The sequence below is a fragment of the Lepus europaeus genome, chromosome 11 (genome assembly GCF_033115175.1).
Source record: "Lepus europaeus isolate LE1 chromosome 11, mLepTim1.pri, whole genome shotgun sequence".
NCBI classification, from domain to species: Eukaryota; Metazoa; Chordata; class Mammalia; order Lagomorpha; family Leporidae; genus Lepus; species Lepus europaeus.
The window spans coordinates 70789452-70816795 of NC_084837.1; the positions used below are offsets into that span (position 1 = coordinate 70789452).

A 27344-nucleotide genomic window follows, 5' to 3' on the forward strand; every position below is an offset into this window, starting at 1 on the left:
CCGGCCGCAGCGCACCTACCGCGGCAGCCATTGGAGGGTGAACCAACGGCAAAAGGAAGTTTCTCTCTGTCTCTCTCACTGTCCACTCTGCCTGTCAAAAAAAAAAAAAAAGGCATGGACTCTGGACCAGGCCTGGGTTTGAGTCTAACAGTTGTGGGGTCTTGGGCAAGTTACTTTGTATCTGCAAGACTCTTTCTGATTTGAAAACTGACAAATAGCAGCATCTATAAGGCTCCTAGAAGGCTTAGATGAACTACTACTATTGGGAAATGGCTTAGAATATGGAGAGGAACCTATAGGAGCCTTCTCTTACCGTCTGCTCGGGCTCTGGCAGACTTCCAGCTCCGTGCTGCAGACCACACCAGTCACCACACATGCAGAGCTGTATTGCTGATTCCTTCCTGCATATTTTTCAACCTTCAGCAAACCCATGCAAGCACTGAATAATCAACACTACACGGGGACATGTTCTCCTCTGTCCTACACACTGGGTAAGTCATTAGTGCTTTAAGTAATATTCTGAAATGATAGATTACTTTTCAATAATCATTTTATTAGTACAGAAGAATCCCCACTGGTATTTACATAGTGCAAAAAAAGCTGTTGTTACCCCCCAAATGTGAAATAACAATTATCCTTCATAGAGCAGAAGAACTAACAAGATGAAAATCCCTTCATGTCATAACTCACACTAATTTTACTAGTTTTTTATTAGAACATTACAATGAAGATATTAAATTATAAATTCATATGATCTATTTAGAAATTAAATTACAAAATAATACAAATACTTTTAAGGTGGGATGTGCCAACGAAGTTAAAATTTTTGTCATTAGGATTCGGCCTAGACAATTTGGTTGATTCTGTGATGGATGTAAAGGGTGCGAGGGACAAGGGAAGAGGAGGATGTCTGTAAATAAATTATTTCACAGATAATTCTTCAAATCAAAAACAGTTAACAGAGTTTTCATAAGGATTAATATTCTAACCTGTTGGCACAACGTACAGAAAATACTTACATGACAAGGGCTTTTTTTTTTAAAAGCAAACAGCAGCCTTAGAAACAGTAATACTTCTTTATACACATATTAAAGTAACCATTGTTAAGATTGAGTGATTTCACGTTAAAGAGTTGAAAATGAATGTGGCGTTTACTACTTGTTTGCACATTACAATTCCCATCCCACCCACCTCCCCTAGCTTATTAAGAAATCAGACAAGTATATTATTTGGATATTAATTTCTCAATATTTAAACTATGTGAATTCCTTTTGACTAATTCTTTTCCAAATACTGGAAGCATATAAAATACCATCTCTGCAAAAAATGACCTCCAGTCAAAGCCTGTAAAAACTTTTCAATGTATGACACACGTTATTTTCCCATGTTTAGTCAAAAGAAATATATTACATCATTTACAAACGTTAAACCGAAAATTAAGCTAATATGAACATTTGTCTTGAGAAGTAATCTTCACAACAAACAAACCTACCGAAGCAGAAATCTAATTTTGGGGGTGTAATTTATATTGTAATTTGCATACTTATGTGCTAAAATAGAAATCTAGTATTAATTATTGCCAGTAAAACAATCTCTATAGACTAAGAAAAAATCACTATGCTTTTTATTTCTTGTGATGATGATACCTTACTCTTACCACCGAATCTCTTCCTAGGTCTCCGAAGAGCCCACTACACCCACTTCCAAAAACAAACCAAAAAAATTTCCTAATTTTCATGCCTCTCCAAAGCCTGTAATTCAATATACACAAATTCCAAAATTTATCTAAAGGAAACAAATTATAAAGACATTATTAATACTTATTTAAGCACACTTTCAACACAGTAGCACTTCCTTTAGTAAATCTTGGGCTGTGCTCTGCAGCTGACCTGTCTCATACAAAAAAGGCTGTGGTCCCTTGGATTTGCTGGCAGAAGAGGTACTGCAGGTGGGAAAACATTGACTGAACACACTGAATCTGAGGTCTACAGCAGAGTCAACAGTGTTGGTGTTCTGAAGATTTCCTCAACTTCTCTTTTTGATACAAATGTCAAAAATCTAAAATGGCCATTCATGTTCAGAAGAGATATAAAATATAAGAAACCTTTGAAAAGCCATTACCTCAAGATCAAGAGTTATCTGAATCACTGACATTGAGCAAAGGAAATTTACATCATAAAAAGTATGAAAAGTTTTAAAATTTATTTTAAAGATTGTCAGTAGTTCAAAACGTCTATCATTTCTTTAAACTAATACTTCCAAATGTACAGAGACTGTAAGATCTGCCATATATAAATCTATGATCACTACCTCAGAGGCTTCATTCCTTACATGCTGTGCTCCCTCAAGTATTAGATAACTGGTGCCCAGGAAGTGAGAAGTGGAGAACAGTTTAGACAGGACAGTGTAATAATGTCCCCTTCTCGGCACACTGATAAAGTTGGAACGCTGACATTTTCTACACAGCTATGCTCCTAAACTTTCACAATCCACAAATACTAAATCATCATCAACCAAGAATCCAATTTCTCCAGTAATTAAATGTCTGCAGTATAAAACATCAAAACTAGCACAGTAGTCCCAAGGATTTCAGTAAAGAATCTTCCAATGTCTTTCCTGCCTCTGTGAGGCAAAGCCCTGCCCCACATAACCAGGGCAGGGAAAATACCCCTCCCTCCTCCTTTTTGTGCCTGCTTATGGGAGCTTGTATGTGGGAAGCTGGTATGTGCGTTGGGGGGTTTGGGGTGAAGGGGGGTGTGGGAAGGGGTAGAGAGCTACTGGGGAAAAGGGAGAGTTGGAGGGAAGACAGAAAATAATTTATAACTCTTCCACCACGACAGAAACTTAGGTAGAACACTAAAGTCCAGGTGGTGACTAACTAGGAAATAAAACATCTAGCTCAGTAAGTTTAATTCCTCCCAAACAGGTATATACATTCCTAGAGAAGGATAGAGATAAATAATAGTGAATAAAGAATTAATATCTGCATATATCTGTATACTCTAAATCTAATAGTTTCACCACAATTAGAACAACTTTCTCTTTTCTTCTCAACCTTCTTCTAAGCCTTGATTATTAGGATTCATGTTAAAAGTTGTGCAAAATTCCTTTCCCTGACTTTCTGTCAGGAACTATGGTCATTATAATGTGAAAGGAGCTCAAGGCTAGGCGCATAATATATATTTTAAAAAAGAGAACTGGTTTTGCACTCAGGACAAGTTTGGAGACTCAATCAAACCTGTATCTCACATCAAGAGGGTCCTGAACCAGAAGCATGCAAAAGAACACACCAGTATAAGACTTTGTTTCTGGATAGTTTACATGTAAGTGCTGCAGTCATACAATTGGTTACAGTTATTCACCTGTCAAGATTTGCCTAACTTCATGTAAATAAGACTATGTACAAGAGCATTCCTGAGGTAAGTGAGAAGCAAACGTGAGCCAAGAGTCTGGCAGGTCCATCCTGAGTGACTGCTCACTGTGACAGACAGTACCCATTGCTTTCCATGCGTGGCGCCAGCTAGCTCCCATCTACCACGAAGGCTCCACTGCTAGCCAAAGGTGTGGAGGCTCTGCTCTAGCCTATCCCACTTTAATGGACTACAGTCTCCAGCGACCTCTGAAACAAGCAAGTGTGAACCAAATAAAACTTGCGCCAACCTTTTTTTTTTTTTTTTCCTTTTCTTAAGCATGAAATACTTTGTGGGACTTGGTTCCCCTCAGTTTTTTGTTTAGTTTTCTGACTTGACCATCAGTTCTTTTTTAAAGAAGCCTCCACAACTTTTAGGTCAGACAAGTCAGACTAAAAATGGCATACTGGTGACCTTCTATCCTTTTACAACCCTGATCTTTAGCTTTCAAAATGACTTTAAATAGGCATTTTTAAACTTATTTACTTTAAAACCTAGTCCTCTTTTTAAATCATTATCTTCTATTACAAAATAAGCTGAAACTGATCTGAATTTTCCACACAGTTCCTAGAAAGACACTTAGATGCTAATTAAAAGCTAAGCTATAGATTGTAACAAAACAGGTAAAAGCTACAAAAATAGTTATCAGGAATTAAACACATATATTAAACACTAGACAGTGCAAAATGTTGAGATGAAGCATAAAAGGTAATGGCTGCAACCCTTACACAACTGGAGATAGCTGACGTTTCCTGAGTTATGTATTTTGGGGTGAAGAATCAAAATCCGAGTGCTCTTTGTTCACGGAGCTGCTCTTGTTGGGCTTCCGCTTTGGCTGCTCTGGACTGGCTTGCTGGTCTGCAGACCAGGCCTCACCGTCCATCCCCGGCTCCAGTGCCTCGGGTGTCTCTACTTCTTCTTCTCCACTTTGCTCTATATTATCTTCCTCAGAACCATTAAGGGTTTTTCCAAGCTGCAGGGTTTCCATAGTTCTCTGTGTCTCGGAGACCCAGGACTCAATTCTACTGTTGAGCTGCACTTCTACAGAAATAGGTTCATGGGTATAGTCTTCCTCCTCCTCCTCCTCTTCATCATCTTCCTCTTCGAGCATTCCAGGTACGAGAGTGCTGGTGGTGCTGGTGATGGAGGAATTCAGAAGATCTCGGCAGCTGCCATCTAGAGAGCCGGTCTCTGTACTCTGTTGCGAGGCCCATTCTAGGTCATCTGGCTTCACTTCCTCTTTATCGCTCGCTGCAGATTTCCCAGGGTTTGTAGCTGAGGTAGTACTGCCTGCAGCCACTTGTGACGGCTGCTTACCACTAGGGCTTGTGTCAAATGGAAGTGTACTGGGTTTTTCAGATGCGCTGTGCTTACAGGAAACCTCTTTCTCATTCTCTGACGTTTCCAGTCCATCTGAAGTCTCCACCATGTTTCTCCAATTTGTTTCTACAATTATCAAACAGATTTTTAAAAGCCAGAAAAGCCCCCAAATGAGAGAACAAAATATAGAAATCTGTTGGCTCAACAACTGATTGGAAAAACTAAAAAAAATTCAGTTTACTCGAATACTAGCTTAAATGTTATAAAGGGAAAACAGCTCTCAAAAATGTACATTCAAGATGAAGAAGACATATATATATATATTTCATAAAGCAAAAGATGGCAACAGAAACTTGCTGACATTCACATACAAATTCATAGATTCAAGAAAATCAATGAATTTTTTTCTTTTTTTTTTTTGTAGCCTAGTGGTGCACTAGCTTCAAGGACCCACAATTGCCAGATGCTGGAGCCATAAGTCCAGTGAAAACAGCTCTGATTTCATGAATTTGTACCATATTCACTGAGCAAGTGATCCAGGCTGTCTTTTGGCCTGTAATGGATGTGTGTTTCCATTTACAAGCAAATAACCCATCCATGCATTTCTAACATTTTTGAAAATGTGTTTTCTAAGTAGCTTGATTACAAAGTGATTGTGGAGGGCCAAAACAAGTGTTACAACCCAGTGGTGACAATCTAAGTTATTTTTAATGTTGGGAAAGTCAGTATAGAGCAAAATAAAGTACCAGGAATCAGTACAGTTCTCCAGCTGTTGTCTGCATTTTAGACAGGATCCTCTCATCAAGCTATAGTGACAGAAGCAAAACTATACACATTAATATATCTCACCTGACTATCACCCGTGTACTGTATAATGACACAGGCCATATTTTTGGCACGCTAAGTCAGGGCACACAGTTTAGAAGAAACCTTTCTTTCCTGTAGCTACTTCAGTGTAGCACGGGTCCTTTCTATTCCCATTCCTACCTCATGAAAATAAAATCTCTCCTATATTCTCATCCTCAATGGCAGTATCATTTACAAAGTCTCAAAGCAGGAGAAACCTGACAGTAATCTTTGATCCTATGTTTCTTTCTTACTATACTTTTCATTCCACTAAAGTCTTCAATAAACCACACCATTAATAGCTCAAAAACTACTGTGTTTGCTCACTGCTTTAGCTCAGGTCTTCTTTATCTGGCTGTGCATCTGCAGTATCTTCCAGGCTGGAGCTGTGACCTGCTCATGGCATTATCTAACTGGCTTTTTTTCACCCTAGAGTAACACTCCTTCACTTGGCACAGCTAAGCACTCATGAGCTATTCCTTATCTTTCGGTCCCATTTCACTCAGAACATTGGCCATGGATTCCACACTTAGTTTGTCTCTGAATCTGCCCTGCTTCTTGAAGTTACAACATATGCTAGGCTTCAGTCTACACTGTTCCTTCTGGACCAGACGCATTTTCCTCCTTTCCCCTTCAGACTCCTACTCATCTTTGATACCCTTAAATGCCAGGCTCTTTGTTTAAGTCTTCCCTGATTTTCCTAAGAGGCATTCAATAATACAAACTCCCACAGCCATTTTTTACAGGCATTTGCTCTTCCACCCCCTCATCCCTCCTCACTCCCATTCTAGTTCATCTGTGTCCCTATGGTGGGCGTATAGTAAATGCTAGGGGCGGGGCGGGGGGGACCTACTAAATGGAAATCTTAACAAACATAGTTATGTAGCAAAAAAAAAATTAGCCATAAATTTCTCTTAAATTTCAAATGTACTTGTCTTTTCCTTCCCACCATTTTTTGGGGGAAAAGAAATCTGAGGGCCAGAGATGAACCAATTTCATCTAAATCCTCCAGGCAGAGTGTCAAAAAAACAAGGCTTCACCCTTTGAACACATTAAATCCGGTGCTTTTTGAAAATATCTCCTAAATCTTCGAGTTTCTCTTCATATTAATTTTCTTTACATGTGGCCATATGAAGATCATCTGTCACTGTGTCAACTGCCCAAAGCCAAAGCTTTATCTTTTATCTTGTTGTTTGCCTTGAGATCCGGCATTTCACTCTTCAGAGAGAACTTATTTACAAAGTTGGTGCTTTCTGTTTGTCTTCTTTGTATTTTCAACTAGCATCAACCTGGGAAAAGAAACTGTGTCCCAGGAACACTTATCCAATACCCAACAGCTTCCTAAAGCCCACAGCAAAATGTCAATTGCCTCCAGTCTGCAGCTGTATCAAAAGCATTCCAGACAGGTAACTGTCATCACAGGCAAGGAGGCCAGGAAATTCTAGGGAGGGCAGAAGAACAGGAATACTCAGGTCTGTACACATTAGGTTTTAGATAGCAACAAGCTATTTGAAAACTCCCAGATAAGATTAAAGAGAGAAAAGAAGAGAAGGATGAATAGGGGGCCAAAAAGAAAACTTTGGCTATAGGGGAAATGAATTGGAAATTAGATCCAGAAAGAGTTCAAAGTGTTACAGAAAGCAAGGAATCTACTAAGCCACAGACTGAAGTAAAAATAAAGTTAAACATTAAATACAAATGCTGTTTTCAGTCTCTTATTTCTTTTTGACTACAACTAGATTTAACTCAAAGCAAATGTCACATGTCCAGGTTTTACAAACTCAGACTGAATAGTATTCAGGTTTTTAGTTTATTATTAAAATTTTGTGTTTACTAAGTAAAGTATTACAATAAAACTTCCTAGTATTTAACTAGTGATATGTTACAAGTATGATACATTCTTCTTTTGAAGGCTTCTTGGTTTTTTTTGGATTTTTTTTTCAAGCTGTGATTAAATTCCAGGTCTCACAGAAAGTCTTAGTGTGAAATATAACCTTATTTTCTAGGACATACATAATTTTTTTAAACCAAAACTTTGAGTAAAATTTGAATAAAGAACCAAAGGAAGCAGAGACACCTATACAAAATCATTTGAATCATGTAGATCATTTCATTTCTATGTAATTTAAAATATCATGTAACAACTTACCATATTCCTTTTCATTTACTTCAGAGATGGGCTCAGATATAACACTGCAGAAGGAGATGGCACTTGCTGCGGAGGGGTTCCGAGAGTGCCCCATGTGGTGTGGCACCTTTTTCACATTCTTTAAGGCCTCCTCAGCCTGCTCCTGCTCCATCGCGGCAACCATATCTTTATACGCTTTCCTGGCTTCCTCAGTGAGTTCGACTAACTTATTAAACAGGTTCTGAAAACAAAATGATTGTGATTAATCCATTTTTATGATGCTTATGTGTCTTTATAAATATGACCTTTCTTTCCCACAGAAGGTTTTATCACCAAATTTTCACATATAGTTCACATGGCCAGCAGACATACAGTATCACAGTGGTCAAGAAACATTTACAGTATGCTCATGCTCAAGGAATGTGAAAGGTGTCACAGGGATGCAAAGACAAGGGATCTGCCCCCAAGTAATTTGCAGTTAAAGGGGAAGAAATACACATGAACTACAGTAAGCTAATGAGAGAGCACAAATATTAATTACAAGTTCATAGAGAGTAGGTAAGTAGAAGTAGGATTCCATGGATGGTAAGAGAGAAACTGAATGGAGTGGGGAATGGAGGTATGCAAATGCAGTGACTGAATAGGAAGGGACAGGTGTTTTAAAATATACAGACTAGCATGCCAGGGAAGAGAGGAATGGCCTGTCAACGACCTCAAAAAATAACCAAGGATCAACCTCGTAAAGAAGTCTTAAAACACCATCAGTTGATGTTCATACTCTGTATTAACAACTTTTGTCATTTTCAGCTTCTATAGGTCAAGCTCTGTACTAGCAGACTGCCAGGGAAAGATAAGGGTGTCAGAACTGCAAAAGTATTCCGACAACTGGCTCAGGAATTTCATTTTCTAAAGGAAAAACTCCCTCCATTTAAAAGATTCTTCTCTCTCTTGACTCCTGATGGCACAAAAATATGCCCACCACAAAGGTAGAAAAAATTATTTAACATTGCATAATACTGAATATTTTTAACCAGGAAGTTCTCAAGTTCTACATATTTAAGCCCAGAAAATAAACTATAATTTTTTCAAAATGCTGTAAGATTAACCTATGCAAAATTTTTCACTACTAAAAAAGGAAATGTAATACCCAAGAATTTTCCATTCATTCTTTTCAGAGTCATCAATCCTTCATGCATGAACATAATGCTACCCTGTTTCAACATAAAATGTTCTCTGTGGGGTATATGTGAGAGATCAAGAGTGTGTCTTCCAAATTCTTACCTCAGCACCAAAGTAGTTGAAGATTCCCACTACACTAACAGGAACTAGCTTGTTCACACAACGTCCTAGAGCTTTTCTTCCAAGAGCAAACACAAAAGGAATTTCTTGTTCTCGTGCCATGGCTATAACATTATAGAGAGCCTCATCCAGGCCACCTGAGAAAATCAATACACGTAGAGGTTTTAATTTAGTTATTTCCGAAATGGAGCATGCCACAGTTAAAGCAAAACACTGTGGCAAAAGATTCTATGAATGCTAGCATTTATGTTGCTACACACATTCTCCTATGTGATTTTGTACTGTAAATGGAGATAGATGTTTTTTCTTTCTTCCCACTTAAATTCTAAATTCCTTCAAGCCCAGTAGTTTTGTTTCTCAATACAGATTAACAAAGTGGGAATCAAATTTTAATTCAACAGGTATTATAGTATGTAACTCCTTTGTACTATGTTTTAGGTCAAGTAGTGACCTATCACAGTGCAAAGAGATAGATGATACATTATGGTTTAATTGGCCTCTCTTCCCTGTGCATATCCCTACTACTGCTTCTAGATGCATCTACCCAAGCCAATCACCCAAAGTGGCTCTTCTACTAAAAAAAAAAAGAACAAGAAAGCACATGTGACATGGTAAAAAGTACTTGTGAGTAGGTAGACCTAGAGTATGTACATCTGTATCTATGTAACTGCTAGTTTCTGAGAGATAAATCTCTACCATACGCGGAAGCAGAGAACACTACCTCTTTGTCTGATTCTCTGTTTAGAGGAGAGGGACATCAAAGCTAACATAGTAATTTTTAAAGCAGAAAATATTTATAGAGGTAAAGAAATGCACCAACTAGTCCCTACTCTGATCTCAACAAAGGGGACACTTGGCAGATCCAAGCGAAATCCTGTACTAGTGTTCATACATGAGCATTTTCTATACAAGCCAATCTCAATTATACCACTTAATTTCAGGCACTAAAAATGTTTTTATTTTCTCATACTCAAGATTTTGTTATGCGAGCTGGCGCCGCGGCTCACTAGGCTAATCCTCCGCCTTGCGGCGCCGGCACACCGGGTTCTAGTCCCGGTCGGGGCACCAGTCCTGTCCCGGATGCCCCTCTTCCAGGCCAGCTCTCTGCTGTGGCCAGGGAGTGCAGTGGAGGATGGCCCAAGTGCTTGGGTCCTGCACCCCATGGGAGACCAGGAGAAGCCCCTGGCTCCTGCCATCGGATCAGCGCGGTGCATCGGCAGCAGCGCGCCAACCGCGGCAGCCATTGGAGGGTGAACCAACAGCAAAAGGAAGACCTTTCTCTCTGTCTCTCTCTGTCACTGTCCACTCTGCCTGTCAAAAAAAAAAAAAAAAAAAAAAAAAGATTTTGTTATGCCTATACTCTGCTCAGAAAGACATATGGTTTCTGCTTTAAAATTTTGAATATCTTACGATTTTACTAAATATTAAAACATTTCAACAGCAACACGTGCATACCTTTTGATTGGATTTTTTCACAGTTTGGAGAAATTATAACACACTTGATCTTGTTTAACTTCATATGTTTGGTAACCTCCCTTAGGCCCATAACCAGTCGTCTTCTTGCTTTTGCTCTCACAGGATCCTTTTGATAGATGCGTTCCTGGAAACTGACAAGTTCTTGGAGAAGAAGAGTCACACATTCATCGATCTCTTTACAAAGAACCTGATTACAATACCTATAAAAGAAACCGAAAATATACTGTCATTCTAACTTATTTTTATGTAATTGTAAAAATAAAAATTAGGAAAATTCCTGTAAGATACAGAGTAAGAGGTTTTCATAAGTCATTAAAACACTTCTAAATTTTCAGTCAATTAGAAAAATAGAAGAGAAACAGATATAGATTGTTTCTAAATTTCAACAAACTGAAATTTATGTGAAGGGTAGGTTAATCTCAGGGCAATACTATCTGAATTTGCAATTATTAAATTCCTAAAGATAAATATCAAGTGATAGCTTGCCATTAGCCAGAAACAGGCACAATATTTTTGGTAAAGATAAAATTCTTTCATTTCAATGAATTCTAAAGATGCTTGTAGTAGGAAAGAAATGTAATTTCTACTTGAATGTCCTAACACCAACAACTCACCCTCTAAGTGTGGCTAAGTCTAAGCACTGGCTTTCTCAACCACAAAAATAAAGGGTTAGGAAAGATGACTTCTGTGGTTCCTTTAGCTCATAAAGTCTATGGCTATGGTTATAATTAACATGGCTGTGGACAATAACCAAGCTGAAGTGACAACCAAAGAGGCTTTGAGGTAAAAATCACACACCTTTACAGCAGGCAAAGCTACTACATGAGGCTTTCTGTGAGATCATGTATGGCTATAATGTGAAAAAGAGAAAGTGGAAATCACCATGATATTTTACTTCAGGAATTAGGAAATCATCCAAGTACACAAGGATACTTCACAAAGTTCGCAAGAAAAATGGAATTATGCTTATCTGTGCAAAAAAATTTTTGAAATCCATATGTAGCTTTTTCACAAAACATTTTCTATGAACTTTCTGAAGACTCCTTCAATGTATTTCAAGATTTTTTGCAGCAAAATAAACTTAAATTCTGTTTCCTACAGACATTTTGAGGCATCCGTGTATGTCTCCTGACACACTCATTCCACCATCCCTGGTTCCCAGACCTCATCTCTATGTACCTAAGTACTCACCAAGGAGAACTGCGGGCATTTCTAATCTAGAAACAACAATGCAAAACCACATTCCTACTTCTAAATTACGTCATGGAAATACATGACTTTCATTAGTGTTTTATTTGAAAAGTGTTTAAAAAAAGTACAATACTACTTCAGGGGATAAAAATGGACACACTTTGGAAAGGTTAACTGTCATAAGGTATGCAAAATTCAAAAAAGCAATTAAAGAACAGAACCTCAAAAATGCAATTTTCTTCATTCTTTCTTCCTTTTTTCCTTTCAAGCTGCTTACTTCATTCATATGCAACATTTTACCCTCCAAGTGTTTCATTTGTTCCACATCTGCTATTTGACATTTAATTAACTTCTCAAAGCTAAGCAAGAAGCATTTGCTCAAAAACAATAGTACAAGGAAAAGGAACAGAACAAACCATTTGGATGCACATAGATTATACTTTTCGTCCTGGAATTCTTTTATACATCATTTAAAATTTTTATTTATTATTTTTATTTGAGAGGCAGAGACATACACCACAACCAAAGAGAAGTTCCATCTGCTGGTTCATTCCTCAAATGCCCACTAGAGCCCAGGGCTGGAACATGCCAAAGCCAGGAGCTGGAAACTCAAACCAATACCCAATGACAGGAACCTAACAACTTTAGCTATCATTTGCTGCCTCCCAAAGCACACAGTAACAGGAAGCTAGAATTAGAGCAGGGTCAAGACTTGAATCCAGACACTCTGATATGAGATGGCAGGTGTCTCAAGCAACAGCTTGCAAAGACTTGCCCCTATGTGTCATTTTTAAAGTTAAAATTAATTCATCTACACGAACGCTAGAACCCTTCACAACAATAATTTCTAGTTTAAGGTTGTTCATACATGGAGTATAATATTTTGTGATCTTCTATCTCAATTCTAAAACTTAAGAACATTTGCTTAAAAATAGCTTGCGTAACAGGCTCTTAGATACCTGGTATTAACTGCCTAAAGAGGTTGTTTTGAAGGGCCAATAATACAAGCAAAAAAGCATTTGCTGGGGTAAAACTCATAGCAACACTTTAAAACAAAATTTGTATCGAAAAGACAGACAAGGATCACACATCTCACATTCACCGGTTCATTCCCCAAATGCCTGCAACACCCAGGATTGAGCCAGACTGAAGCCAGAAGTTGGGAATGCCATCCAAATCTCCTACATGGGTGGCAGGGACCCAAGTGCTTGAAGCATTACCCGCTGCCTTGCAGGGTACACATTTACAGGAAGCTGGAACTGGAAATGAAGCTAGGGCTCGACCCCAGGCACTCTGAGAAGGGTTGCAGGTGTCCCAAGCAACACTGTCACTGCTTCACCAGATGCCTGCCCCCATTTTATAAATAAGACACAAGAGGCCAGGTTTCCAGGATAAAAACACTATCTGATACCCAGAGAGTATGTTTACTGTCAAATCACTAAACACTGACAGAAGGCAATGCTTTAAATGTAATAAAACCAACTATGAAAACAAAACCTGAAAGAATTCTAAAATTTTTGTGGTTTGTTTATTCAGCTTACCAAGTAACAAAGATAATACTAAATTCAGAACCACAATCAAGATCCTTCAACTAGTCACCCTAAAAAGTAAAATACTTACTCTCTAAATCTCTTGCTGTGGATTTTGGTTATTGTTGAAGATGCCATCGGACTGCCTATCCCAGAACTAGCAGGAGAGCCTTGTGACACAGGTGTCATACAGTACGGAGAGTTCTGACTTGCAGGAGAGAGTGAGGTATCACTGGGCATGCTCAGTCCAGTATCTGTAGAGAAGCAGATGATGGGAAAGAATGCAGAAAACTTCAAATGCTGAGAAGCTGCAGACTGATCAACACAATTGAGAATGGAAGTTGTCTTTTGAGTGCATCCTAACTTTCTGGAAGCTAACAAGGTTGGGCATTAGTCATATCATAATTATTTCTCAACACTACTAAAATACTATCTTCCTATTATCTACTGAAATATGCTCTTTAAAACAAACAAGCATAGCCTATAAGTCTATGTAAAAGAGATAAGAAAAGGCCAAACTGCCTAAAACATGTTTTATAGAGGATTTAGAGAACAAAAGAACTGCACTTCTTTCTAGATCATATCACCTATCTCCTTTGCCTTTATTTTCCCACCTATTCCTTAGAATTTATTTTTGAAGATTTTATTTATTTGACAGACAGAGACAGAGACAGAGAGAGATCTTCCACCCGCTGCTTCACTTCCCAGATGGCTGCAATGGCCAGAGCTGAGCCAATCCCAAGCCAGGAGCCAGGACTTTCTCCTAGGTCTCCTATGTGGGTGCAGGGCCCAAGCACTTGGGCCATCCTCTGCTGCTTTCCCAGGTGCATTAGTAGGGAGCTGGATTGGAAGTGGATCAGCTAGGACTCAAACTGATGCCCAAATGGGATGCCAGCACCTCAGGCCGGGGCTTTAACCTGCTGTGCCACAGCGCCTGCCTCTAGAATTATAATTGTCTCAAAATTCTCATTGTTGCTGACAATACATTTTCTCCATACCCATCCGAAATCTCTGGGCACCACAACCACTTGTCTCTTAAGAATCTGTTTCTGTGCTGACAGTCACATTCTGAGATCTCATCTCCTGTCTCCTTCATTCATTCACATTCTCCTTCATGACTACTTTTTTCCTAAACAGCTCAACTCACGGTAGTTCAGATTTACGTACCCAATTCATTAGTTAGAAGAATCACACCTATATCTTCTTATCTCCCTGCCAGACTGTAAGCTCTTAGTGATAGTAGGACCTGTACACTATATATCTTTACATTCTCTAACTTCACTCTCCCATTCTTGTTACTAAAATACATGTAGTGTGTATTCATTCAATAAGCATTTGCACAATGGATGGATGCATGGATACACCCAAATACATGGCGAAGAGGAATTCCGAGTATGTCCTAGGTGAACAATCCTTAGAAGTAACCTTTTTTCTAAAAATAATGAACACTGCTGCTTAATCTATACATAAGTCAGATTTAAATGTGTTGTAAACTCATGACAAGAGCCTAGGGTAATTATTGACGCCATAAACAAGAGTGTCGATTTGTTAAGTCAACAACAGGAGTTACTGTGCACTTACTCCCCATGTAGGATCTCTGTCCTTAATGTGTTGTACAATGTGAATTAATGCTATAACTAGTACTCAAACAGTACATTATACTTTGTATTTCTGTGTGGGTGCAAACTGTTGAAATCTTTACTTAATATATACTAAATTGATCTTCTGTTTATAAAGGTAATAGAATGGCAGATGTCTTAAACAACACTCTGGCCTCAGAATCAGCCCTCAAGGCATTCGGATCTGGCTGAAGAGCCCATGAAAGTATTGTAGGCATGGAAAGCCAAGATATCATGGAAAAAAAAAAAAAAAGACCTAAATGAAAGATCTCTGTGAGTGAGATCCCAGTGGAAAGAACGGGGCCATCAAAGAAGGAGGTACCTTTCTCTGAAGGGAGGAGAGAACTTCCACTTTGACTATGACCCTATCGGAATAAGATCAAAGGCAGCGAACTCTAAAGGCTTCCATAGCCCTGGCAACTCATGACTAGAGCCTAGGGAGATTACTGACGCCATGAACAGGAGTGTCAAATTGTTAAGTCAGCAACAGGAGTCACTGTGTACTTACACCCCATGTGGGATCTGTCCTTAATGTGTTGTCTAATGTGAAGTGATGCTATAACTAGTACTGAAACAGTATTTTTATACTTTGTGTTTCTGTGTGGGTACAAACTGATGAGGTCTTTACTAATTATATACTGAATCGATCTTCTGTATATAAAGATAATTGGAAATGAAAAAAAACAACCTGGTGTTAAATTGGAAATGGCATAGAAAATTAATTAATTTTAAAAAAATATTATGTAGGATCTCTGTCTTTAATGTGCTGTACATTGTTATTTAATGCTATAATTAGTACTCCAATGGTAGTTTTTTCACTTTATGTTGCTATATGGGGCAAACTGTTGAAATCTTTACCTAATATACTAAACTGATCTTCTGTATATAAAGAGAATTGAAAATTTATCTTTATGTGAATGGAAGGGGAGAGGGAGCGGGAAAGGGGAGGGTTGCGGGTGGGAGGGAAGTTAGGGGAGGGGGGAAGCCATTGTAACCCAAAAGCTGTACTTTGGAAATTTATATTCATTAAATAAAAGTTTAATAAATGAAAAAAATAAATAAAATCATTAAATTATTTACCAAAAAAAAAGGTAATTGAAATGAATCTTGATGTGAATGGAATGGGAGAGGGAGTGGGAGATGGGAGGGTTGCGGGTGGGAGGGAAGTTACTGGGGGGAAGCCACTGTAATCCATAAACTGTACTTTGGAAATTAATATTTGTTAAATAAAAGTTTAAAAAAAATACATGAACACACTTTTAAAAATATATACATTTAAAAAATAAAAGTGTTCCTAGTTTGTAAAAAAAAAATAAATGTGTTGCAAAAACTGAGGAATAAATACATGTATGCCAGCAGAAACTCTTTCTTCCACTGCAGTATAAACACTAGAAGAAATGCACAACTTCGCTGAGTCGCTACCTGGAATCATGCTGGCTACTGAATGTAGGTGACTGATTCTCACTGACCAACCAGACTCTGCTTTGCAGTTCTCTACTCATTGTGGCAAATGTGTTAATTCCCTGAAAGCAAGAAAGAGCACCGACAAAAATGTCTCAATGAAACTTAGAGTCACAAGTAAAGATAACTGAATATAAAACATACACACTGAAAAGGTGTAAAAATTCCAGGAAATTTTTCATGCACTGGTGAGATCTTAATTTTGAGTTTATTAAAATTCAGGATTTTAGCTCCCAAAATGCCATCAATCTACTATGTAACACCTATCCCTCCCTTTAACTATCTCCCTACAAAAGCATCTTCAAAAGAAACCACTCTCAAGAATGAAGAAATTTATGTAAAATATGGAAAATATCCTCTAGTTAGGAGCATGAGCAGTGATGATTTATCTATCAACTAAAACATTCCCGTCCACTCCCTGAGAGGAGGAGAAGAGGACCCCTTACCTTCCTGGGAAACAATCTCCTGTGGCAAATCATCAATAAAATCTAAGTGCATTTCTGTTGGTTCCTCAGATCCCAAAGGATTGTGGTCCACAGTTAAACGCCCCTTCTTTTCCTCTCTTTCTTTCAAAATAACCTAAAAGTCAGGGTACCAGTCTTCAATTACTCATCATTCCTCAACTATGTTCTGAATCATTACAATGCACACTATATCACAGGTATAGTAGTTCATTATTTATTTTAATTGAAAGGTAGAGTTACAGAGAGAGAGAAAGGTATTAAATCTGCTGGTTCACTCCCCAAATGGCCATAACAGCTGGGGCTGGGCAAGGCTGAAGCCAGGAGCCAGGAGCTTCTTTTGGGTCACCCCTGTGGATGCAGGGTCCCAAGCACTTGAGTCAACTTCTGCTGCTTTCCCATTAGCAGGGAGATGAATTGGAAGTGGAGAAGCCAAGACTCAAACCAACACCCATGTGGGATGCCAGCACTGCGAGTGGCAGTTTAACCCACCATGCGACAGCATTGGCCCAGGTACAATAGTTCATTTAAACATACACCGGAGGATACTCATTGGCTATGTCTTGCATAGAAACTGACTGACCAAAAGGAAATGTACTTTTAGACACTGTTAGCGGAATAAAATATTTTATACAAAATAAAGGGAGACAATAATGCTGTAGAACACACAGCTATCAAACAACACTTTCTTCGATCTTTAAATCCAGGGTGCCAAATAAGAGTTTCCCAAAAAAAGAGATAAATCTAAAAGTTGGGAACCAGAACACCCAATTACAACATTTTACCATTTTCAATTATTTGGTCATAAATTATCTCATTCTCATCTTCCTAATAACAAGAATGAGTGAAACAGAGCAGGAATTACCCCTAATTTATAGAAGCGAAAGAAGAGAATAAGAAAGGTTGCCTAAAATTACATACATAGAAAGCAATGAAGTGCAAATCCAGGGCTTCTTAATTCCTAAAGTCTAAGGTTTTGGTATATTAAAAGCACGTTTTTTTGTTGTTGTTTTTTAACCTTTTAGAAAGAATTCATTGTTCAGGGCCTTGTTCCATACAAAACACAATCTCAATGGAGATGATATCCCTAAGTTTGAATTAACTAGTCATTATAAAGATGCATGCCTATGTACACTTCATAATAATATGAAGCTTAAAACACCAGAATTTTTTTTTCTTTTTTCTCCTCCCTCCCTGCTACATGCTGGTTCATTCCCCAAATGCCCACAGGGCAACACTGGCTGGGCCAACGTCACTGAGAACTCAGTCCAGATCTCTCAAGTGCATGGCTTGAACCCCACTGCTGAGTCACCACCACTTCATCCCACTCTTCATGAGTAGCAGGACAGAGTCAGGGGCCGGGAATCAAACCCACGAACTCCAAGTGGGACATGAGCATCTTAACTGGCGACTTAAGCACTAGACCAAATGCCTGCTACATCACAACCATTTTTGCAAAACAAATTAAAACCCTTGTTTATCCTGTAATACAAACATCCCCAGATCCTGGTTTACCTTTTTAAGTGCTGTGGGTCGTTTTAGTTTTGCCATTTCTTTCTCCTTTCCTTTTTTTGCCTTAGAGGAAGTAATGTCCAAAGAATTAAAGGATGTCACACAGGGCTGACTTTTGGTGAAAGATTTTCTGTTAGTTGAGTCTTTAGGGTGAAAAGAAGCTGCAGTCACCACTAAAAACAAACAAGAACATTAACTGCTATGGACAATGCCACATACTTTCAGAATTTCCAAACTTAAATCTACAAAAACACAAACATTTGCCTCCTGTAGAAAAAACACATCTCACAATAGCAGAACATGATTACACAGTGTCCTCAGCAGGTACAGCTTTTATCTATCTTGTCAGCCTCCATAAGACAAAAGAGACAAAAATTATATAGCTAACCAATTCAGAGGCCTACAGCAGGAAGAAATAAGTAGTTCTAGCGTGGAATGGCACTCTCAAGCATGGCAATTCCTTGCAACTGGTCTTCTTTTTATCTTTGAAATCTCAAAACTCTGCACTTCCCTTACTTCTACTGAATCTGCTGTTCAAATTCATGTAAGATACACGTGCAGCCTACCAGCCCCTCCTCCTTTCAGTCAGTCAGTAAAGAGTGCTAATTTTCCTCCCTTAGCTACACTCTTGCTATGATTCAGTAATTTTCTTATGCCTTTTATGTCGATGTCCTCATTCTCCAGTGGCCACCCCAATCCTTTCACATTTCTAAGCCTCCAGCCTCAATCTTCTCACTCTGGCAGAGATGAGATGTCCTGCCATTTCCCTAAGCTGTTCTCCAGTATAAGCCTACAAACCACATGGAAGGAGGTGGCAGACATCCTTACCCCTGTTCAAAGTTCACTGACCACCTGTGCTCTTTCTGTTATATCATTTTTTAAAATATTTATTTAATTATTTGAGAGGCAGAGTTACACAGAGGTAGAGGCAGAGAGAGAGAAAAAGACAGATAGACACAGAGGGGTGGGGGGTGGGGTCTTCCATCCACTGGTTCATGCTCCAAATGGGCACAATGGCTGGAGCTGTGACAATCTGGAGCCAGGAGCCTCTTCCGGGTCTCCTTTACAGGTGCAGGAGCCCAAGGACTTGGGCCATCCTCCACTGCTTTCCCAGGCCATAGCAGAGAGCTGGATCGAAAGAGGAGCCTCAGCCAGGACTCAAACTGGCGCCCATATGGGATGCCGGCACTGCAGGCGGCTGTTTTACCTGCTACACCACAGCGCCAGCTCCTATCTGTGCTCTTAATCCCATCTCCTCTGCTAGGATCTTTTCCTGACCCCACTCAACCAGCTAAAAAAAATCATCTAAAAGAAAGAAAAAAGGGAGAGAAAAAGACAAACCAACAAAATCCTTCCCTTGACTGGCTTCCAGTCTTCCGCTCAAGCTAAGGTACAATTCCTCCCTGCTCTTTACTTGTCAAACTCTAAACAGTCTCTCATAAGTACTTCCCAAATCTAGCCTCTACTCTACCCACTCTTTCAAAACTGTCATTGTCAAGATCACACATAGCCATGCAATTGCCAAATACAATTCTGAGTCTTCACTTCTCTAGTTTTCTTTGGTGTCTGGTACCAGAACTACATCCTTCTCATAATTTCACCCTTGCCTTCTGTGACTTTGTAGTCTTCTATTTTTCTTACTCTTCTCAAGTCTGTCTTTTCTGGTTCCACTTCCTTTTGTCCTTTAATTCTGAGCATTTCACAGGCTTACCCCTGAACATCTTCCTAATCTTCCTTTCCTCCCAATAATCTTATTTCCAGAGCTACCACAATCATCTCTGTGAAACTCACTGACTTGTAACCTACACTGCACATTACTAACTACATTCCAAACGGGAATCACCAAGACTTCTTGCTAGCATTTCAAAAATGGCGAGCATCTGTTTTCCCATCTTTTACTACTTTCCCAGGCCATAGCAGAGAGCTGGATTGGAAGTGGAGCAGCTAGGACTTGAACCGGCACCCATATGGGATGCTGGCACTGCAGGCGGCGGCTTTAACCGCCTCACTACAGTGCTGGACCCTGCCATTTGGTTTTAAATTGGGCAATTTAATATTTAAGAGGACCGCAATGCTTGTGAAGAACAAAGAAATGTGTTTGGTTTAAAATGCATGCCAACTGACATTTAAGCAGAGATCTGAAAGACCTGTGGGAACAAACAATACAGATATCCAAAAATCATTCCAAGAGGGAATAGCAGGTCCAAAGGTAAGTGAGCTAGGAGCAGTAGGGTGTGTCGGAGGACAGCTAATGTAGGGAAGGCAGTGTGTGTCAGATGAGATCATGATGATGACGAAAGTAAAGAACTTCAGGGCACCTTAGATATAGCCTTAGGAATCTGGCTTCACTCCAAATGACATGAAGAGCTACTGGAGAGTTCCAAGCAGTGGACTGATATAATCCAGCTTGGCTACAACCTATTATTTAATATAATCCAGCTTGTATGTTAAACAGATAATTTCTTTGAAGACAAACAGGATCAGGGGGAAGGAAAGGCGGCAGTAGTTAATAGACTACTACCATAAGTATGATGACAGAGGCTACTAGGGTGGCAGGAAAGGATGAGCTGAGTAGTTGTATGTTGGGAAGGTAGAACGGCCAGGATGTGCAAAGAGAAGGGACATGGACAATTTCAAGGAGATTATGGTTTGAACTGACTTAAAATACATACATATATATTTCTTATCTTTTATATATATAGCTAAAAATTTTAGATCATCAATACTCAAAATAAACTACAGCAAAGCCAAAGAGTGAACTGCGCAGACTGAGGTATTACCCGTATATGACAGAGGTCTGGTATTAGTAATCTGCCGTGCTTTCATAGCTTGCTGCTGCTTTTCCAGAGCAGCTAACATGTCTCCCAAATCTAGCTGCACGGGCGTTTTGTTCTTTTTTCCAGCTGCCTTTGATAAAGCTTCCTGCAAGGCAAACATGAAAATGCTTGTTTTTTATTACAGCATAAAAGTATGGCAAGTCAAGATGATATTTACTATTCCTCCATCCATCCCCCTAAACCTAGCAAATAAACTACCACATTTGTTCACAGAAGTGACTACATACCTGTAATTTTTTTTGCTCCATACTTATTTCTGAATATTCTTGAGCTGTGGCAAGGGCTGCTGCTAAAGCTTTCTTCTTTTGACTTTTTGCTCGTTTAGGAACTGAAGTGGTAATAGGAATTGGAGTCTGAACTATATTGATTGGCGAGTTTTCTGGTAAATCATCCAACTATGACAACCCAAGAAAAATATTTGTTAGTAATCTCATAAAAGTCTAATCACAAGGAAAGATGATTCAGAATGTGGGATGTTCTACATTTTAACTAGACTCTTCAAAAGATTTAAAGTCATAAACACAGTGAGAAGGTGGGATCATTTTAGATTGGGAAGTAAAGGGACAAAAGACCTTAATACAATGGAACCCTGACCGAAATCCAACAAAACAGCACCACAGTAAAATTTTGCAATAATTGGAACAATTTCTGCACAGACTGTATACTGTATGATGCCATTTTATTAATGGTTATTTTCTTATCTAGTATGGGACTATGGATTTCATGGGAAAGTATCTTTGTTTTGACTATGTTGAAAAGAAATACTAAAGGTAAGTACTAAAACACTGTTTCCTATAAATGAAGCTACCTCCCAAGTTTTTAAATTTACCTTAATGTTTCCTTTCAACATACTCATAGTTCAAAAGATTTTCTACGTTGCTTATCTTTTTAAAGAGTCACTTACTACTTTTGAAGAGAGTTTCTGTTGAATATTCTCATCCTTAGTATTTCCATTCTCATTTAGTTCTTGAAACCCATCTTCATCCTAAAATAGTTCCACATTTTAAGTAAATATAGAGAGTTCAAGGCAGACTTCTTAGAAAACCTTCTTACAATGCTTAACAGTAATGAATAACGGGGAAGTTGGATCCTACCATTTAATTATTCTTAAAAAGGAAATCTCATTCCTCACATGCTAAAACACAAACAGTTATTCAAAGGGGCATAGCTATATGTGTTCACCCTCTGAACCACTTCATCTACTACTCCATTTTTTATTAATAATTATATCATGAGTAAGTAAAGAAAAAGAAATGGAAAATGGACTTTATCACATTCAGATAATTTAGAAAATATTTTGAACAGTCTATGAGTTTTACTAATATTTTCCCTGTCCTGCATTACTACATACACATATCAACAGGGTTACAAGTTAAAAAGCAAAAAAATCATTTCTATTTAAATTAACTTCTTAACCAATATCCCCCCCATTCTTGAAAATTGTATCTAATATCTTTAACTAAACAGAAATATAGAACCAATCATACAATACTACATGTAATAAAACTGCCAAAGTCGGACATACTGGGGCCAGTGTTGTACCATGGTGGGTTAAGCCACAGCTTGTGACACTGACATCATATTGGAGTGTCACTTTGAATCCTGGCTGCTCCACCTCTGATCCAGCTCCCTAATAATCTGCATAGGAAAGCAGCAAAGTACTTGGGCCCCTGCCATCCACATGGGAGACTGGGAAGAAGTTCCAGGCCAACTGGAACCCTGGCCATTGCAGCCATTTGGGGAGTGACCCAGTGCACAGAAGAGTGCTATCTCTCTCACTCTCTCTGTCTCTCCCTCTTTCCATCACTCAGCCTTTCAAATAAATAATTAGAATTTTTCAAAAACAAAAAATCAGACATATCAGACATCCTAAAACTATTCCTGATAGAACAATGGAGATGTACACTCAAGTCCTTTAGGTCAAGCACTAACTTATCTAACACAGTATTCATCTCTATCCTCTGGCCTCAAGTGAGTTTTCTAGTTTAATCTCCACCTATTAACTCATTTTATACAATCTATGATCCACTCAAAATGAGTTACTGAAGTGAGTTACTGGAGATGTTTGGTAGAAAACATCTATACAAAACCAAAGTCTCCTTAATTCTTTAAAATCTTTTCCAAATGTTATTCCTACCCTACCCTAAACCCCAAGTGACTTGTCTCTCCTTTCAACTCTAACCATATTCAGTGTGTATGTGTCTATACTCCTTTACTATACAATAAACTTCCCTGAGGATAGTATGTCCTTTTACTTTAATGTATCATTCAAAAAATATTTTACATGTATACGATAGGCCACCACAAGAGTTGGTTAGATGAATAAGCAAAAGAAACAGTGCAATTAGAATATAAACTGTCTGCCTATTAGAGAAAGTACAATAGCCATTTTTCTAAAATCCCCTTCACTGGCAGCACAAATGAACTAGATTAAATTATTCAAATTTGAAAAATCTTAGAAATGCACAAAATAATAGCAATAAAAATTAAGATCTACCTCTACACATAACCTCAAAATAACAAACACATATTACAAAAATGTATAAAAAATTAACATTAATGAAGTTAACGTTAGACTAATATATATAATCAAGACAAACAGTATTTTTGAGTAATTTATAATTAATAGTACAGTCACATGTTAAAACACAAAAAGTACTTTCAGTGTTTACAAATTAACAAATTAATATCTTAATGCAAGCATTTTCTAAAACAGTTTAGAAAGTTTGAAAAAAAATACCTCAAAATATAAAGATTCAGAATTTGGGTCACTTCTATGGGACTGACTAGAGTTTAAATGCTTATTATCTTGTCTCTTCAGCAAATTCTGTCTTCTTTCTGAGGAAGTACTATGTCCTCGACATTTGAATCCAACCTAAATAAATCACAGAGGGGAAAAGTAAATCGTTATTATTTTTAAGTAAATTTTTTTTTTTGGGACAGGCAGAGTGGACAGTGAGAGAGAGAGACACAGAAAGGTCTTCCTTTTTGCCGCTGGTTCACCCTCCAATGGCCGCTGTGGCCGGCGCATCAAGCTGATCCGAAGCCAGGAGCCAGGTGCTTCTCCTGGTCTCCCATGCGGGCGCAGGGCCCAAGCACTTGGGCCATCCTCCACTGCCTTCCCGGGCCATAGCAGAGAGCTGGCCTGGAAGAGGGGCAACCGGGATAGAATCCGGCGCCCCAACCGGGACTAGAACCCGGTGTGCTGGTGCCACAAGGTGGAGGATTAGCCTGTTGAGCCACGGTGCCGGCCAGTAAATGTTTTAATGAAGTATAACATATTTGCAGAAGAGTATACAAAAGTGCCACAACTTAATGAGTTTTCATTATGTGTATGATTTGTTCTAAAAAGTCAAAACTGGCAGCCAGCGTTGTAGCATAGTAGGCTAAGCCTCTGCCTGCAACACTGGCATCCCATATGGGCGCTGGTTTGTGTCCCAGCTGCTCTTCTTCAGATCCAGCTCTCTGACTATGGCCTGGGAAAGCAGTGGAAGACAGCCCAAATGCTTGGGCCCCTGTATCCATGAGGGAGACCTGGAAGAAGCTCCTGGCTCCTGGTTTCAGATTGGTCTAGCTCCAGCCATTGTGGCCATTTGGGGAGTAAACCAGCAGATGGAAGACCTTTCTCTTGTCTCCCCCTCTGTCTATAATTCTGCATCTTAAATACATAAATAAAATCTTTAAAAAAAAACAAAAAAAAGAGGGGCCAGTGCTGTGGCATAGTGGGTAAAGCTGCCACCTGCAGTGCTGGTCCCATATGGACGCCAGTTCAAGTCCTGGCTGCTCCACTTCCAATCCAGCTCTCTGCTATGGCCTGGGAAAATAGTTTAAGATGGTCCAAGTCCTTGGGCCCCTGCACTCGCGTGGGAGACCCAGAAAAAGTTCCTGGCTCCTGGCTTTGGATCAGCTCAGCTCTGGCTGTTGCGGCCATTTGGGGAGTGAACCAGCAGATGGAAGACCTCTCTCTGCTCCCGCCTCTGCCTCTGCCTTTCTGTGACTCTGCCCTTCAAATAAATGAGTCTTTTTTAAACAAAAGTTTTCATATTCTCCTCATCATTTAAAATTAAAGTTATACTAGCACATAGAAAATGATCTGCCTTTTTCAAATATTAAACAGGTTTTTGAAAAGGTTTAAAATCATCACAATTAAACTATAAAATAGGTGAAAAATCGGAAAAATGGAACAAAGCAAACAGCCCAGAAACAAAACTTAGGCCAGAAGAAATTAGCAAATAACTAAAATGGAAGCGTGAACTAGAGGAAAGAAGGGTTACAAAGTTAGGACAACTAATTAACTGCTTTGGAAATCGACACCATTATGTTTTATCATGCATGAAAATAAGACTATCATATTTTATCACACATTAAAATAAATCTCAGATTAAAATGTCTTGAAACATTACCCCATAAAAAAGCATCGGATAATACAAATATTTGATTTCTAGAAGATTTCTGAAGCCCAAAAATAATCATAAATTTCAAAAGGGGAAAAAAGTTGACTTAAAAGAAGATAAAAAGATTATGCATCTTAAAAATTAAATATATACTTAAGAAATGCACATGAATAACAAATCATCAGAAGTAGGAAAGAAAACAAACATGCTGTCAGCACTTGGATCCACTTCTGGAAAGAAGAGAGAGATAAAAATAAGCTTAACATACCCCATGTATTTGCATAATTCTCTTTTTTTTGCAATTTATCTCTTCTTATCAGTTTTGAGACAGAGATAAAATGTTTTTTCACTTCAGTATTATTTCCACTCCAGTAGGCTACTGATACCACAAATGGTATCAAGACTGAAAACTTAGCAAGACTAACAGTTACAGTTTCAACAGAAAATTTCAGCACATAAAAGTAAACATTTTGTAGATTTTGTTTAAACTATATACATGGTTCTTGTTTTAGCTCTTTTGTTTTTAATGAGCTAGATTGCCTCACACGCCTGAAGCAAACAACAATTCCTTTTTGCAATCACTACAGGGCAGAGGGCATTATTCTGTTTGTTCTCCTAACAGCCTAATTAATGCTAAAGTAGATCTAAAGTACTTCCTTTCAGGGAGACAAATAAACAGGCAAGTCATGGGGAAACTTAATCCACAAATCTATTCTATGATAGCTTTAATTCCTTAACTTGATTAAGGAATCTAGGAAGTCTATATAAAGAAATGAAAAGGATTATACTGACCAATAAACAACTCCCCGACTTCACAGCCAGCCAATGCAGGCAGATACAGCTAATAGAAGTTCATGGCCATGTGTAGCCTGCTTGCTACACTGCAGCTAGACCTTGCTCATGGCCTGAAGCAAGCTGCCCAATCAGGCCACATTACAGCAGCAGGCAACCATCACCGGGGAAATGCCACTATTCCTTACTCACATACTCACCGCTGTTTTTCAAGTTGTTATCATTTCGTTTCATTATTTAAATAAATTTTATTGGTTAAGCCACTTTGAAATGTTTCAGACATCATGTTAGCTCACTATTATTAACACATTTAAAATAATTCCTCTCATACTTAATCACAGATTTCTACAACCCAGTTCAAATTACCTGTGAATTGTTTCTTTGTTCAGTTTGCCTTCCACTTCTAGAAAATGTTTGATTTTTTTCCATCCAAGGTTTTTTCTGAGTTGCCTGGCAGGTTACACTGGACCAATTTACACCACCTGTAACAAATGAGATTTAAGTATATGACTCACTTACAAAAGATGTCAAAACCTAAATATTTTCCTACCTTCATGTACGTAATTCAGTCAAAATTTAATGCTATGTATTTTTCTTTAAATTTTAAGTGATATACTGGTTCTTAGTAATATGTGTCATCTTGCAGAATACTCCCAGCTGGCATTTTCTCAATTTGCTTGACAAACCTATATTTAGAAATCATTTGAATCCCTGAAAGATTTCTAATGTTTTCTTGCAGTATCAATAAGATTCATGCTAAAAAAGGAAATTCTGACATGAATGAAAGTATACCAAAAACACTATGCATAAAATAATTACCTGCACAGACGGATGACTCCACATGCTTAAAAAAAAAAAAAAAGAAAAGAATTATTTTCTACTTAGAGTCTGTCTACATTATATACATTGCAAAACACTTCATAAGTTAATGTACTGTAAAAGCATGCTTATTAAATCAGAATATTTTTTCATAAATAATTTCTATTAATAATATACATTTTTAACTATCCTATTATTATAGAAATTGTTAATGAATATAGATACTTAAGCATTAGTAGAGGATGCAAAA

At 38.3% G+C, this 27344-nt stretch overlaps 1 protein-coding gene across 2 annotated transcripts in view; it reads right to left on the reverse strand.

The window, feature by feature from the left end:
* Window positions 1–532: 532 nt before the first annotated feature.
* Window positions 533–27344, reverse strand: part of SECISBP2L (SECIS binding protein 2 like) — a 48079-nt gene continuing 21267 nt past the window's right edge. For both annotated transcript variants that reach the window (XM_062205872.1, XM_062205870.1), the window contains exons 6-18: window positions 27095–27119; window positions 26642–26757; window positions 23830–23964; window positions 21994–22074; window positions 21317–21484; window positions 21033–21174; window positions 18256–18425; window positions 16726–16858; window positions 13291–13453; window positions 10459–10679; window positions 8986–9140; window positions 7726–7945; window positions 533–4856 (exon numbers count right to left, since the gene is read on the reverse strand). In XM_062205872.1, coding sequence (XP_062061856.1) covers window positions 4168–4856; window positions 7726–7945; window positions 8986–9140; window positions 10459–10679; window positions 13291–13453; window positions 16726–16858; window positions 18256–18425; window positions 21033–21174; window positions 21317–21484; window positions 21994–22074; window positions 23830–23964; window positions 26642–26757; window positions 27095–27119 — 2418 coding nt within the window. In that variant the 3' untranslated portion in view covers window positions 533–4167. The remainder of the gene's footprint in view (window positions 4857–7725; window positions 7946–8985; window positions 9141–10458; window positions 10680–13290; window positions 13454–16725; window positions 16859–18255; window positions 18426–21032; window positions 21175–21316; window positions 21485–21993; window positions 22075–23829; window positions 23965–26641; window positions 26758–27094; window positions 27120–27344) is intronic.